This window comes from Maniola hyperantus, chromosome 1, assembly GCF_902806685.2.
Source record: "Maniola hyperantus chromosome 1, iAphHyp1.2, whole genome shotgun sequence".
Classification (NCBI taxonomy): Eukaryota; Metazoa; Arthropoda; class Insecta; order Lepidoptera; family Nymphalidae; genus Maniola; species Maniola hyperantus.
Genome location: NC_048536.1, coordinates 3,582,696 through 3,596,259, shown reverse-complemented (window position 1 = coordinate 3,596,259; position 13,564 = coordinate 3,582,696). Strand labels below are relative to the sequence as shown.

At 35.7% G+C, this 13,564-nt stretch overlaps 1 protein-coding gene and 1 long non-coding RNA gene across 2 annotated transcripts in view; both read left to right on the top strand.

The window, feature by feature from the left end:
• Window positions 1–11,874, top strand: part of LOC117990800 (uncharacterized) — a 117,153-nt gene extending 105,279 nt beyond the window's left edge. Inside the window, exon 9 of the mRNA XM_069500768.1 lies at window positions 8,639–11,874. Within this exon, the coding sequence (XP_069356869.1) occupies window positions 8,639–8,720 (82 nt within the window). The 3' untranslated portion in view covers window positions 8,721–11,874. The remainder of the gene's footprint in view (window positions 1–8,638) is intronic.
• On the top strand, window positions 2,034–4,262 carry LOC138403009 (uncharacterized). Its single transcript, XR_011237316.1, has 3 exons — window positions 2,034–2,418; window positions 2,527–2,801; window positions 3,042–4,262. It is a non-coding gene; the product is annotated as an uncharacterized lncRNA (long non-coding RNA).
• Window positions 11,875–13,564: the final 1,690 nt, after the last annotated feature.

Sequence of the window (13,564 nt, the reverse complement as noted above, 5' to 3'; positions counted from 1 at the left end):
ATTCGAAAGCTACATTATCCACGAGTAACATAGGCTATATTTTATTTTGGAAAAAAATAGGGTTCCGTAAGATATTTGGGTTTTTCGGACACAAGGTGTAAAAAATCAACCAGAAAAGTTACTTATTTTGCGTACGCTGCCTAAACTATAAAAGATAGAACCATAAATGTTCTAATTAATTGTAGATCTTATAAATATCTACAAAAAAGTCCGCGACACACTATACCCATCTATGTCGAGTGAGGCACAGCAACCATTTTTTTATTTAAAAATCTTGAATTTTTTTTGGACTACATTTAAACGCGTTTATTTTACTCATGCTATTAATCCTTATCAAAATAAATGATTTCATCACTAAGAACAGTTTATCTACACTAATATTATAAAGAGGAAAACTTTGTTTGTTTGTTTGTTTGTTTGTTTGTTTGTTTGTTTGTTTGTTTGTTTGTACTGAATAGGCTCAAAAACTACTGGACCGATTTTAAAAATTCTTTCACCATTCGAAAGCTACATTATCCACGAGTAACATAGGCTATATTTTATTTTGGAAAAAAATAGGGTTCCGTAAGATATTTGGGTTTTTCGGACACAAGGTGTAAAAAATCAACCAGAAAAGTTACTTATTTTGCGTACGCTGCCTAAACTATAAAAGATAGAACCATAAAATGTTCTAATTAATTGTAGATCTTATAAATATCTACAAAAAAGTCCGCGACACACTATACCCATCTATGTCGAGTGAGGCACAGCAACCATTTTTTTATTTAAAAATCTTGAATTTTTTTTGGACTACATTTAAACGCGTTTATTTTACTCATGCTATTAATCCTTATCAAAATAAATGATTTCATCACTAAGAACAGTTTATGGAGATAATATTTGGTCTTTGAATGATTAAAATTGGACGTTTGGTTTTGAAGTTATGGCGAAATTAAAATATTACGATTTCTGCTGCACGGCCCGTTGTCTACACTAATATTATAAAGAGGAAAACTTTGTTTGTTTGTTGTTTGTTTGTTTGTTTGTTTGTTTGTTTGTTGTTTGTTTGTACTGAATAGGCTCAAAAACTACTGGACCGATTTTAAAAATTCTTTCACCATTCGAAAGCTACATTATCCACGAGTAACATAGGCTATATTTTATTTTGGAAAAAAATAGGGTTCCGTAAGATATTTGGGTTTTTCGGACACAAGGTGTAAAAAATCAACCAGAAAAGTTACTTATTTTGCGTACGCTGCCTAAACTATAAAAGATAGAACCATAAAATGTTCTAATTAATTGTAGATCTTATAAATATCTACAAAAAAGTCCGCGACACACTATACCCATCTATGTCGAGTGAGGCACAGCAACCATTTTTTTATTTAAAAATCTTGAATTTTTTTTGGACTACATTTAAACGCGTTTATTTTACTCATGCTATTAATCCTTATCAAAATAAATGATTTCATCACTAAGAACAGTTTATGGAGATAATATTTGGTCTTTGAATGATTAAAATTGGACGTTTGGTTTTGAAGTTATGGCGAAATTAAAATATTACGATTTCTGCTGCACGGCCCGTTGTATTCTACACTAATATTATAAAGAGGAAAACTTTGTTTGTTTGTTTGTTTGTTTGTTTGTTTGTTTGTTTGTTTGTTTGTTTGTTTGTTTGTTTGTTTGCTTGTTTGTACTGAATAGGCTCAAAAACTACTGGACCGATTTTAAAAATTCTTTCACCATTCGAAAGCTACATTATCCACGAGTAACATAGGCTATATTTTATTTTGGAAAAAAATAGGGTTCCGTAAGATATTTGGGTTTTTCGGACACAAGGTGTAAAAAATCAACCAGAAAAGTTACTTATTTTGCGTACGCTGCCTAAACTATAAAAGATAGAACCATAAAATGTTCTAATTATATTATATAAAGAGGTAATGTCGTTAAGTTTGTTTGTAGGGGGTAATCTTTAGAACTACTGAACCGATTTTAAAAATTCTTTCACCAGTAGAAAGCTACATTATTCCAGCAGGCCTAGCATGGGCCGGGAAATTTTCTCCCCGAGGAAAGGATAAAAATTTTATCCCCTCCGATAGTTATTTCCACTCTCCGAGCATGGGCACAGGGTTGGATATAATTATCCCCGGTGATAAGGCGGGGAAAGACTAGTCCTCGGCTAATGTCAAAGTGTTATTATTTTTTATCTGTGCTTTTGATTTTGCGCGTTTTCGTTACTCGTAACCAACTCGTAACTCGTCTGTGGCTGCTTTTTATTTTAAAAGAGCTAGAACCCGGAGCCGTAAAATAGTTTAAAAAACATTCACAGAAGATTATGCACGTACAATTGTATTGTTATTGTGTTTACTTAACCTAACTCCACTTTTAAATTATCCAAATTAAAAAATAATCGAATAGTTGAAATTCTTAGTTATCACAGTAAGTATCACAAAGACAATTTGTGTTAGTCAGTACACAAAATTGAAATGATAATATATTGATATTGTTAGCGACAAAGAAATGCATAAATTGTTGTTTTATTTGCAGGCATGGAAATATGTACTTGAAGAAGGGCACTGACTGACACATACTAAGTATGATGAGGCAGCTCGGGATGTAAGCCCACCGGGAATGTCTCAATAGTGCCGTCGGGCACATATATGAGCACATAATTATCACTGTTGGGCATGAATGCTCAACAGGAATTGGACCTGAAGACTTCATAATGGGCCAGCCAGAGAGATGCGTGTATTAATTTAGTTCTATTAAATGTGTGTCTTGTATAACAAAATCAAAATAACTTTAGGTGCCTATTGGAATAGGTAAGTTACCTAACTTACTTAAGATAAGTAAGTTAGGTACTTATATTAACTTAACACATCTTATCAACATAAAATATTTTCATTATTGTTTGAGATGATGATAAAACTAACAGTTCTGCACACTGCACTGAGAAGAGTTCAATATCACTTAAAATTGGTTAAGCTAGTATAGTTTGAGCTATTAAACTAACCTAATTTCTTTATAAGCATGTCAAGCCAATGTTTTTTATCTTATGGCAGGAAATCTTTGAAGTGTCGGTGGTGGACTATGGTGAGACTGTCCTTTTACCCACTTTGTACACAGTGGGTACTTTATAAAACCAATAGCCCCGAGTTGTTTGCCTATAAATGCCAATAAATGAATAAAAAGTAGAGGATAAGTACATTTTTGTAATTTGTAAATAGTTATGAATATAGGAAGTTATTCTATGGCAGTGTGGTTTGATTGAACATTAAACTTGTTACTTCCTTTTCTTAAGGATAATAGCACTACTTTTAGATCTGTTAAGTTAACATCAGAGATTTGTGTACACCCAAATAAGCATTGTTTTAATTGGTATTCCTAATATTATGCCTAAAAGTTTGTGTTTGTTACTCAATCACACAGAAAGAGTACTTAAAGCAAAATTTGTAGGGTTCATTTTGAAACTGTTATTTTTTGTTATAGCAGCAATAGAAATACAAAATTTCAACTTTAACCTGTTCCGTTTCAGGAGAGACAGACAGACGGAGAGCTGAGACTGTAATAGGGTCCCATTGGTACCTTCAGAACCCTAGTAGTTGTAGTAGATATAAGGATGGGTTTGCACAAGGTGGTTTTAGGTAATAGGTAGTTAAAGAAATATATTTTAATGCAAATATGTATTTATTATTCCATCCCTTTTTCCCTTTTATTTTCGGGCAACAGTTAGCAGTCTGGTTTGATCCATAGATATGTGAGACTTCTTTATTTGTTACATTTTCTAGTCTGTCCTTTGGTTGTTCCATTGGAATTCTGAAATATACAATTTATACATTAATGATTTTCAATAAAAATAAATTAAAAGTAAGAGGATATACTGAAATGGTCTATAAAGTATAATAGGCTAACATATTTACTCTTACAAAACACTTATGATGAACCATTATAATTTGTAAAGTGTTATTGTGTTTGTGTATCAATATGTATTGAACTATGATATAGGTGTGTAACTTGTTTCAGTTAATATGTTAGGTATTTTAATTTAAGAATTGTTTTGTTAAATTAGACTCCTGCCTATTTTGTTCAAATAAATGATTTTATTATACCTAATGAGACATTGTGTTATTTTATATTTCCAATAATCCATACTAATATTATAAATGCGAAAGTGCGTCTGCCTGTCTGTCTGCTAGCTTTTCACAGCCCAACAGTCTAACCGATTTAGATGAAATTTAGTACCTACAGAGTTAGCTTACATCCCGAGGATGGACACAGGCTACTTTTTATTCTGGAAAATCAAATAGTTCTTACAGGATTTTCAAAACCTAAATCCACACAGATGAAGTCGCGGGCAATAGTCATCCCATGATCTTGACTTGTATCTCACTGGTAACTACCATCTGCCAAGAGTCTTATAGATGTGAGGACGTAGAATAAATAGATAATAGCCGCATGTAGGACCTATTTGTAGGTACCTACTACCTACCTAAGTAGGTATCCTAAATTAGGTACCTATTCGTTTGCACAAGATGGTTTTAGGTAATAGGTAAGTACTTACTTACTTTTATGAATCCATCCACCGAATTAATCGGCTTTAGTGCTTCATTAAGCTGCTCGCATAAGTACAGCACATAATATTTGTCCATCCGAAACAAGTGTCGGAACTCAGCGTCGGGAAATTCAAAGGGATTACTTCCATCACTAATTACGTGCTCATGTTATTTTCGTTCTAAATTCTCTATTTCAAACTAATAAAGAAAGCGCGAAACATGTTTTTTGATCTTTTAATAATTGAGTTAAAGTTCTATGAGCATTATACCCACCTCTAATCTCGATGATAAAATTATCCCTCTCAAATGTCAAAAAAGGACAGTTTATCTTCTTTTATTTGGCCCCATGCTATAGACGGTGGATAAATAGTCCCCCGAGTCCCCGTGAAATGTCAAACGGGGATAAACTTCTCCTCTCCCCTGTTGCCGTGCTCTGAGGGGTGGAGAAGTTAATGTTGTCTCCTGTCCAGTGGATAAAATCGGGGGATATAATTTTTATCTTCGGCCCATGCTAGCCGTGCTGAGTGACATAGGCTATACGGGATCTTTAAAAACCTAAATCTACGCGGGCGAAGCCGCGGGGATCAGCTAGTATCTTATATAATACTATTTAATATTATTTCTTATATAGGATGTAACCAGAACGCTAGCAAAAACTTAGCGTTATTGGATTGTGTTCTTTAGGTAGCAATCTAAATACAATCCAATACCAATAACCATTAGATTCATTTTGTAGTTTTAGTGATTTAGCATTTTTCAAACGTGCAAAACTCGGGTCAATGCCCCGCCGACGACGCGGCTTTGACTCCGAGTGGCCTGCTTACGGAACGTTCGTTACCCTCTAGCGTCAGTCAGATGTTTTATTTGCAATATATCGTAAGTTTTTACAAAATATAGCATTTTTTTTGCGTTTTTTTTATGTGGTGTTATATCACTGATCAACAGTACTATCACCTGCCTTCGTTTTGCCAGCGTTCTGGTTACACCCTGTATAATATTATTATATCACGATTCACGGGATAGCGTCTTTTATTATCTACTAGCTTATGCTCGCGACTTCGTCCGCGTGGACTACACAAATTTCAAACCCCTTAGGGGTTGAATTTTCAAAAATTCTTTAGCTTAGTTAATAGCTTTAGTATATCTGCATGCCAAATTTCAGTCTGATCCGTCCAGTAGTTTGCGCTGTGCGTAGATCGATCTGTCAGTCAGTCAGTCACCTTTACCTTTTATATATTTAGACTAGCAACAGCACGCGACTGCGAAATACATCAAATTAGGTATACGTAAGTGCTTGTAATGGTACGTTTTCTAGTAATCTCATTTGTACGAAACGTGTAGAATTTCCGTTAGTCTGTATAAGTCCACTAAAGTCCTCTCCAACTTTCCTCCTAATCCCATAAGCTTGTTGTACGGCCATGTAGTGACTAGTGGAAGTGAAATGCCAGCTTATTAGTTCCGTACCTCAAAAGGAAAAACGGAACCCTTATAGGATCACTTTGTTGTCTGTCTGTCTGTCGGTCTGTCAAGAAACCTACAGGGTACTTCCGTAAACCTTACTTTACTTTATTTACGTGCAGTACCCATAGTATAAGATTTTACGTCTCACCAAACCAAACCAAATTCGAGAGTCGAAATTGTTCCGCGTTACAGTAAACTCGATCTTAATTGCCTTGTTTTAAAGCTCAAGTTTGTCTACATTTCTACAGCCAGCGTTCCAAGCGGAAACATTGCGAAATTAAAATCAGTGGCATTGAATATTTGACTACAATTCAAGGCTATTTAGGTCCATTTTACTTTGATGTTATTGTGTTTCGACTCTCGAATTCTAGCAACGTTTGGTGAGACGTAAAATCTCATACTACGGGTACAGATGAATGGCGTATACTATACATGCGTGGGAAACTTCACATGCGTTTTATCGCTCGCGATTTCTCGCTAGATTTGTCCATGGCTTTAACAAATAACAATCAAGTGCTATCGTATCTATAAGTACGCGACAGGTTGAGATGGCAATCGGGGTATGAGGCGGGGGACGCCCCGCACACCTGCACGTCACAAGCACTCGCTTGCTGTGCGGGTGTGCGGGGCGTTCCTCCCCGATTACCATCTCGAACTGTCGCGTACAGTTACTATCCATCCATCCATCCATCCATCAGCCTGTTTGCGTCCACTGCTAGACATAGCCCTTTCCAAGAGCGCGCCACCAAACACGGTCCTCAGCCTTCCTCATCCACCCGCTCCCCATCACCTTAGGTGTAAAACATGACGCACCAGTCTTCGAACCCGTGATCGTCAGGATTCAGTCACAGGCTCTCACCAACACGCCACGTCTATGTGTAATGTACCGATGACTGATGACAGCTACTATACGTCCGTTTTACTATTAAAAAGCTAATTTATTCTAAAAGTGAGTTATTTTTAGAACAAGAAGTGTTTTTATTCGTCTCCTATCCTAGCAGCTTTTATTCTACTGTGAGTTATCAAAAGCTTATTTAATTACGTCATTTGTAAACCGGCTTAAAGAGATCCCGAAGCCAGATTAACATCAAAGGCTCGGCTCCATTACCGCTAATCATATTTTGGCGGGAAAATCGTTTTATCTCTGTGTATTTAATGTTACTCTTTTATGCTGCTTATGTCACTCTGAGTAATTTATTAAATAACGTTGCTTCACGGCAGTGCACTGTTAGGGCACTATCTCACTATATAGGATACTAGTGGTGGCGCAACCAGTCGCGCTACCAACATAATTGTATACAGTGCGTGACGGTATCATTCACACATGTAATCCTTTGATATGTAGCTCCACCAACATTTATATCAAACTAGCTTATGCTCGCGACTTCGCGTGGACTACATAAATTTCAAACCCTTATTTCACCCCCTTAGGGGTTGAATTTTCAAAAACCCTTTCTTAGCGGATGCCTACGTCATAATAGCTATCTGCATGCCAAATTTCAGCCCAATCCGTCCAGTAGTTTGAGCTGTGCGTTGATAGATGAGTCAGTCACCGTTTCCTTTTATTTATTTAGATTCGAGAATTCCGCGAGCGTGTTTCCGCTCACGTTTTTTCGCTTTATTTGTCCCTGGCCTAAGAGTGCGTTATCGTCTTAAAAGTGGTAATATTTTTGATTGGTCCCTGACCAAGAAACTACTCGTATAGTAGTAGCAATATTTTTTGACAATATATTTTCAGAAACCTTTTATTAATGTTGAATTTAAATATCCTCGGCCGAATGAAATAAGAGCTTTGTCAATTAATTCTATTTTAGAGAATTCCTTTTATTCACGAAAAATAAACAGGACGAAGTATTTCTCTCAATGTAAATGTTTTATCAAATTCAATATGCCTACTCTCTAGAAAGATCTTTGTATAAAAAAAAGTATAAAGGCTAGATAAATAAAGGTTTATTTCAAGTAACAAAAACTGATAAAACGGAATTACTCTAATTAAAATCCAACTAAATAAAACAAAACTTATGTGAAGCACTGCTGCATGGTTTCTACACTCGCTGAAACCTTGCAGCAGCGGTTCACATAACACAGTGAGTAGTAACAGTTGAGTATGATACCCTGGTGGTTATTCAGGAGGTCAGCGGTTCAATCCCTGGCACCCACTTCTAACTTTTCGGAGCTAGGTGCGTTTTAGACAAATCAACTTGCTTTAAACATCTTGAGGAAACCTGCATGCCTGAGAGTTCTCCATAATGTTCCCAAAAGTGTGTGAAATCCAATCCGCACTTGGCTAACCTGGTAGACTATGACCAAACACTTTTTTTATTTGTACCAACAACATTTACAGTAAAGAGACAGAGAGAGCAAAAGTGGACAAGGAAGCACTTATCTCTATTTGAGATCTCTACCAGTGACCCTTGTCAGTGCGAGAGGTTGTAGAGGGAGTAGAATAGGTACAAAAAGGAGATAGAAATACTCATGAAAATAACATAATAGATACTATGTAATTTTATACAAATCTTCTAATTCCGAGAAGAGCCCCGTGCTCAGTAGTGAGCCGGCGACAAGTTGATGATGATGAGAGTCTTTCTCCTACAGAGAAAATTTTTAACACTCCTATTTTTTAACACAAGTGTTCTTGTCCACAGAAAAACCGATGACCTTGAGGATGAGTTCAACACGATACCACTGAGTGCGAACGGCATCCACAACGCGGGGAACGCAGTGTAGTTTTGTCTAGCTGCCTGTATGAGGTCACGCTCGTCGGGGAACTTTACACTAGGAGCATGATGTCTCTTCCAATACTCACTCTTGGGAGACTGCGCTGATTCGGTTTTACATGATTCCTAAACTTATACTACATTGGCACCGATTCCGTTGTCTTTCTCTAAACTAAATTTAAAGTAATTGCATCCTTTTCTTTTTAACAGTGCTAAAAAGGGACAGAACATGAACTTTACATTTAAAGACTCTAAATTTTAGTGCACGCTACAAATTTAAACAGTAGGCTCGCGACTCCGCTAAAATCACGGATTTTACCATCTTAAAATTAAATTTTAAACTGTCAAACTGCGTCTGTCCTTTTTATATTACATTAGTAAGAAGAGGATGCAAATACTCTAAAATTAGGTTGTGCTCAGAATCAGTACCACTGACAGGTCTAAAGACTTAATTGAGATATGGCCACACTTGTGCCACATGAACGCGGGATGCGGGACGCGATGCGGGAGCGTCATGATGACGCGAATCTGTACGTGTCTCCACTGTGCTGGTCGCGTAGGTGTGCATGGCGCCAGAGGCGAGCGCCGTGCGGCTGACGTTCCCGCTTCGTAGTTTCGTTTTGATCCCGCAGGCTTGGACGATGCTTTATGTTTAGATCTGTAAATCACTTAGAACTTTTGTAGCCGGGCCTCAATAAAGGAGAGATAATCTATATCTGGATTCTGGCTTAGTTTCAGCTCTAGAACAACAAATAATAGAATGACCGAAGTGTGGTAAGTAGGGGTAAATAACTAAATATACATTGTTAGTTTTAGTTGACGCAAAAACCGATTACACGTGTCGAATATTTTTACATAAAGAATAAATATGCAAAATTTCAAAAATATTTAATGGAAATTTACGAAGTTATAAGCTTGTTGTGTTGAGACGTTTTCCTCGAAAAACATGGTGACCCCAAGAACTGTGAGCAAACGGGGCGGCAGGAGTCGAACGTGCTCCCGCTTGCGCCGCTAGAATTTTGAAGTATTTTTTGGTCAAAATTTAACCCACAGTAAAAATGATTACAATCGATTCTAATACTGATTCTGAACAAAAACTTTCAGGTTTTGTGTATACTAAAAGTAACGTTGTATAATAGACGTCAATTTTGTTTTAAATTTAGGATTTGTGTATAATCGAATTAGAACAATTTACGTTACCATTTATTAATTTTAGCATGTACATTGTAATATTTCCGCATTCTATGTATGACTCCCTTAATTTTTTTGATACATAAAATTGTAATTAGCTTATTTTGCTATTTGTAATGATGTAGGAGAATAGGTATTTATTAAACAAAAAAAACTAAAGATTTAGCTGTTACCTACTAATACAAGTGAAATTAGTGTTCTTATTTTCGTGTACAAATTGCTAAAGATCGACTTTTGATGCAGATTTTCCGACAGTATCTTATATCATAGAATTTCTTATTTAGTGACAGTATTTTCTATTTCCTTGTTCAATAAAACTGTAAATAATTATAACGATTGCGATTGGCAAGAGTCAGTTATCCGAATATCTAAACTCGGTATTTTATTTTATTGAAATTTAAATTCAAATAAACATTTTCATAGTTTTTTGAATCGTCAAGTGAATCAACCACTAGTTCCAAATAAGAGCATTCCGTTTTTGAATCTACGACTTGCACTGGTTAGGAATAAGAGTATTCGGTTTTTGAATCTACCACTTGCACTGGTTAGGAATAAAAACATTCGGTTTTGAATCTACCACTTGTACTGGTTCGTAATAAAAGAATTCCGAGGCCGTGGTAGATTCACTTGACGATTCAAAAAAACTTGAATAAACATTTTTTATTTCTACTTTTTTTTAAATCCTATTAATTATAGTTCTTATTCTATAAAATCTTTTTATTCTACCAGAAGAACCAGCAAGAAACTTCTGTACCTACCTACTACAACAAAACTAGCGTCTAGCATTCTATACTTAGGCTGTGTATACAATAACTAGAAATTCTATACGATACCTAAATTATACGCATTGCCAGTAGCATTCACACAATTTGAGAATTCAACGAAAATATATGAAACAAACAAAATGAAAACTTTGCGGTCTGTACGAATTTTTGACGTGATTTTCCTGCTCGTGATTTTTGCATCAAAAAGTTATGAGCGTACGAGTTTTATCTGTTGAAATCCTAAAGTAGTAGCCGTAAAGCATTAGGGCTCAAGGCACATAGCGGGAAAAACTAAATGACACGATGCGACACGTCTTTTTCAAAATGTTGCAAAATAAACTGAACTTTTATCTACATTACCTAAATCTCTTTTTATAGATCGCAAAGCAAAATAATATAACAAATATGTTCAGCATTTCAGCATATTATTGAACGTGCTTGTAAAAAAACAAATCTCATCTCTTTTCATTTTCCTTCACACGTGCATTTATTATTTAGTAATAATAGAGATAACATACAATTTACTTTGAAACATTTTAGAATAGCCGCGGCGCGCTGCAACTCTCCCGCAATGTGACATGAGCCTCGTATTAATTTTACGATCTATCAAAATAATATATAAAATAAGTAACTTTTAATTTATTATGCTCTTGTAATAAATTAAATTTATTTAACAAAGTAGGTGGGTTTTATTTCTTGAACATATCGCTGCAATAATTAATTAATAATATTAATTAGATATTCATCAAGTAGTTTATTTGAAGGTCAAGTTACCTCGAGAAATCTTTTCCTTAAGTTAAATACAAAGGCTTGTACTAAAAATCAGATAGTTAAATGCAAACCATATTTAAGAACTGTTGAGATTTCAATTTAAAATTTAAACCTTAGAACTTAACTTTAGACCATGTGACCTTTGAGGAGGACGCAGAGGAGAGGTCCTAAGAATTAGATTTCCTAGGTGTTAAGTAAGGACTGATATAATATACTGAATACTCATGAGATAAATATCGCTATTTTCTGATTTTAGTCGCACATGTGGTCACTGCCTCATTTTTATTTATTTAAATTACGTCAATTAATTAATTACTGGTCATGCTTCTTAGTTGTAACTAGCTAAGTCCTTCGGTTTCGTCTCGAAATTGTTAATGTTTTTGTATGTATTTGGCGAAGTCTGTATAGATTATGTAATGAATAAAGGCACTATCTTTATGTTGAAGTTTTATTTTGTAATATCATTTTAATTTGGGCACTTTTACATTATATTTAATATAAGATGTTATTTAAAATATGCACTTTAACAGAACAGAAAAAAATACATCGAAACTTACCACTAAAAATTTATATTTACAAAATATACGGCGCATAGTTGCAATGCCCATACACTGGCGCTATTGCCTCACTGAATAGCTAGGCATAGTTGTTGAGCTAAATAAGCGCCAGCTCTTGGGCCTCTTGGGTCACCTCACTCGTAGATCAGCTTTTGGGCCACGACAATAAGATCACAGTAGTCAGACACAAAAACTTTTAGTTCTGTGTCTGACTACTGCGATCTCACCCGGTGGTAAGTGATGATGCAGTCAAAGATAGTAAGGGGTTATTCCCGTTGAGTCACACCCCCGTGTGTAACACTGTGACACAAGGTGCCTAAAATTTCAAAACATTCCCGTTGAGTAACACTGTTACACAACGGGAATTTTTTGAACTTGTTGGCACCTTGTGTCACACCTACATAAATACATATTAATGCGCGTGTATCAAGTATTAACTGATTGTGCACTTTTCCAGGATGTTATTTATTTATAAATCCAAGATGGCGGACATGAATTTTTTTACAAAAAATTGACATGGGTGTCGTTTTCATGGTTTTCGAGGGATGATAACATTTATTCTGAAATCCAAGATGGCGGACATGGATTTTTACAAAAAATAGACATGGGTGTCGTTTTCAGGGTTTCCGAGGGTGCTGAATTTGATGATGACATTTATTTTGAAATCCATCTTGGATTTCAGAATAAATCCATCTTGGATTTCAGAATAAATGTTATCATCAAATTTAGCACCCTCGAAAACCCTGAAAACGACACCCATGTCAATTTTTTGTAAAAAATCCATGTCCGCCATCTTGGATTTAAGAATAAATGTCATCATCAAATTCAGCACCCTCGAAAACCCTGAAAACGACACCCATGTCAATTTTTTGTAAAAAATCCATGTCCGCCATCTTGGATTTAAGAATAAATGTCATCATCAAATTCAGCACCCTCGAAAACCCTGAAATCGACACCCATGTCTATTTTTTGTAAAAAATCCATGTCCGCCATCTTGGATTTAAGAATAAATGTCATCATCAAATTCAGCACCCTCGAAAACCCTGAAAACGACACCCATGTCTATTTTTTGTAAAAAATCCATGTCCGCCATCTTGGATTTCAGAATAAATGTTATCATCAAATTTAGCACCCTCGAAAACCCTGAAAACGACACCCATGTCAATTTTTATGTAAAAAAAAATCATGTCCGCCATCTTGGATTTCAGAATAAATGTAATCATCCCTCGAAAACCATGAAAACGACACCCATGTCAATTTTTTGTAAAAAAATTCATGTCCGCCATCTTGGATTTATAAATAAATAACATCCCGGAAAAGTGCACAATCAGTTAATACTTGATACACGCGCATTAATATGTATTTATGTAGGTGTGACACAAGGTCCCAACAAGTTCAAAAAATTCCCGTTGTGTAACAGTGTTACTCAACGGGAATGTTTTGAAATTTTAGGCACCTTGTGTCACAGACCACAGTGTTACACACGGGGCCTGTTACACACGGGGCCCCGTGTGTAACACTGTGACACCCCCGCGGGGGTGTGACTCAACGGGAAGCGGGCTAAGATGGTA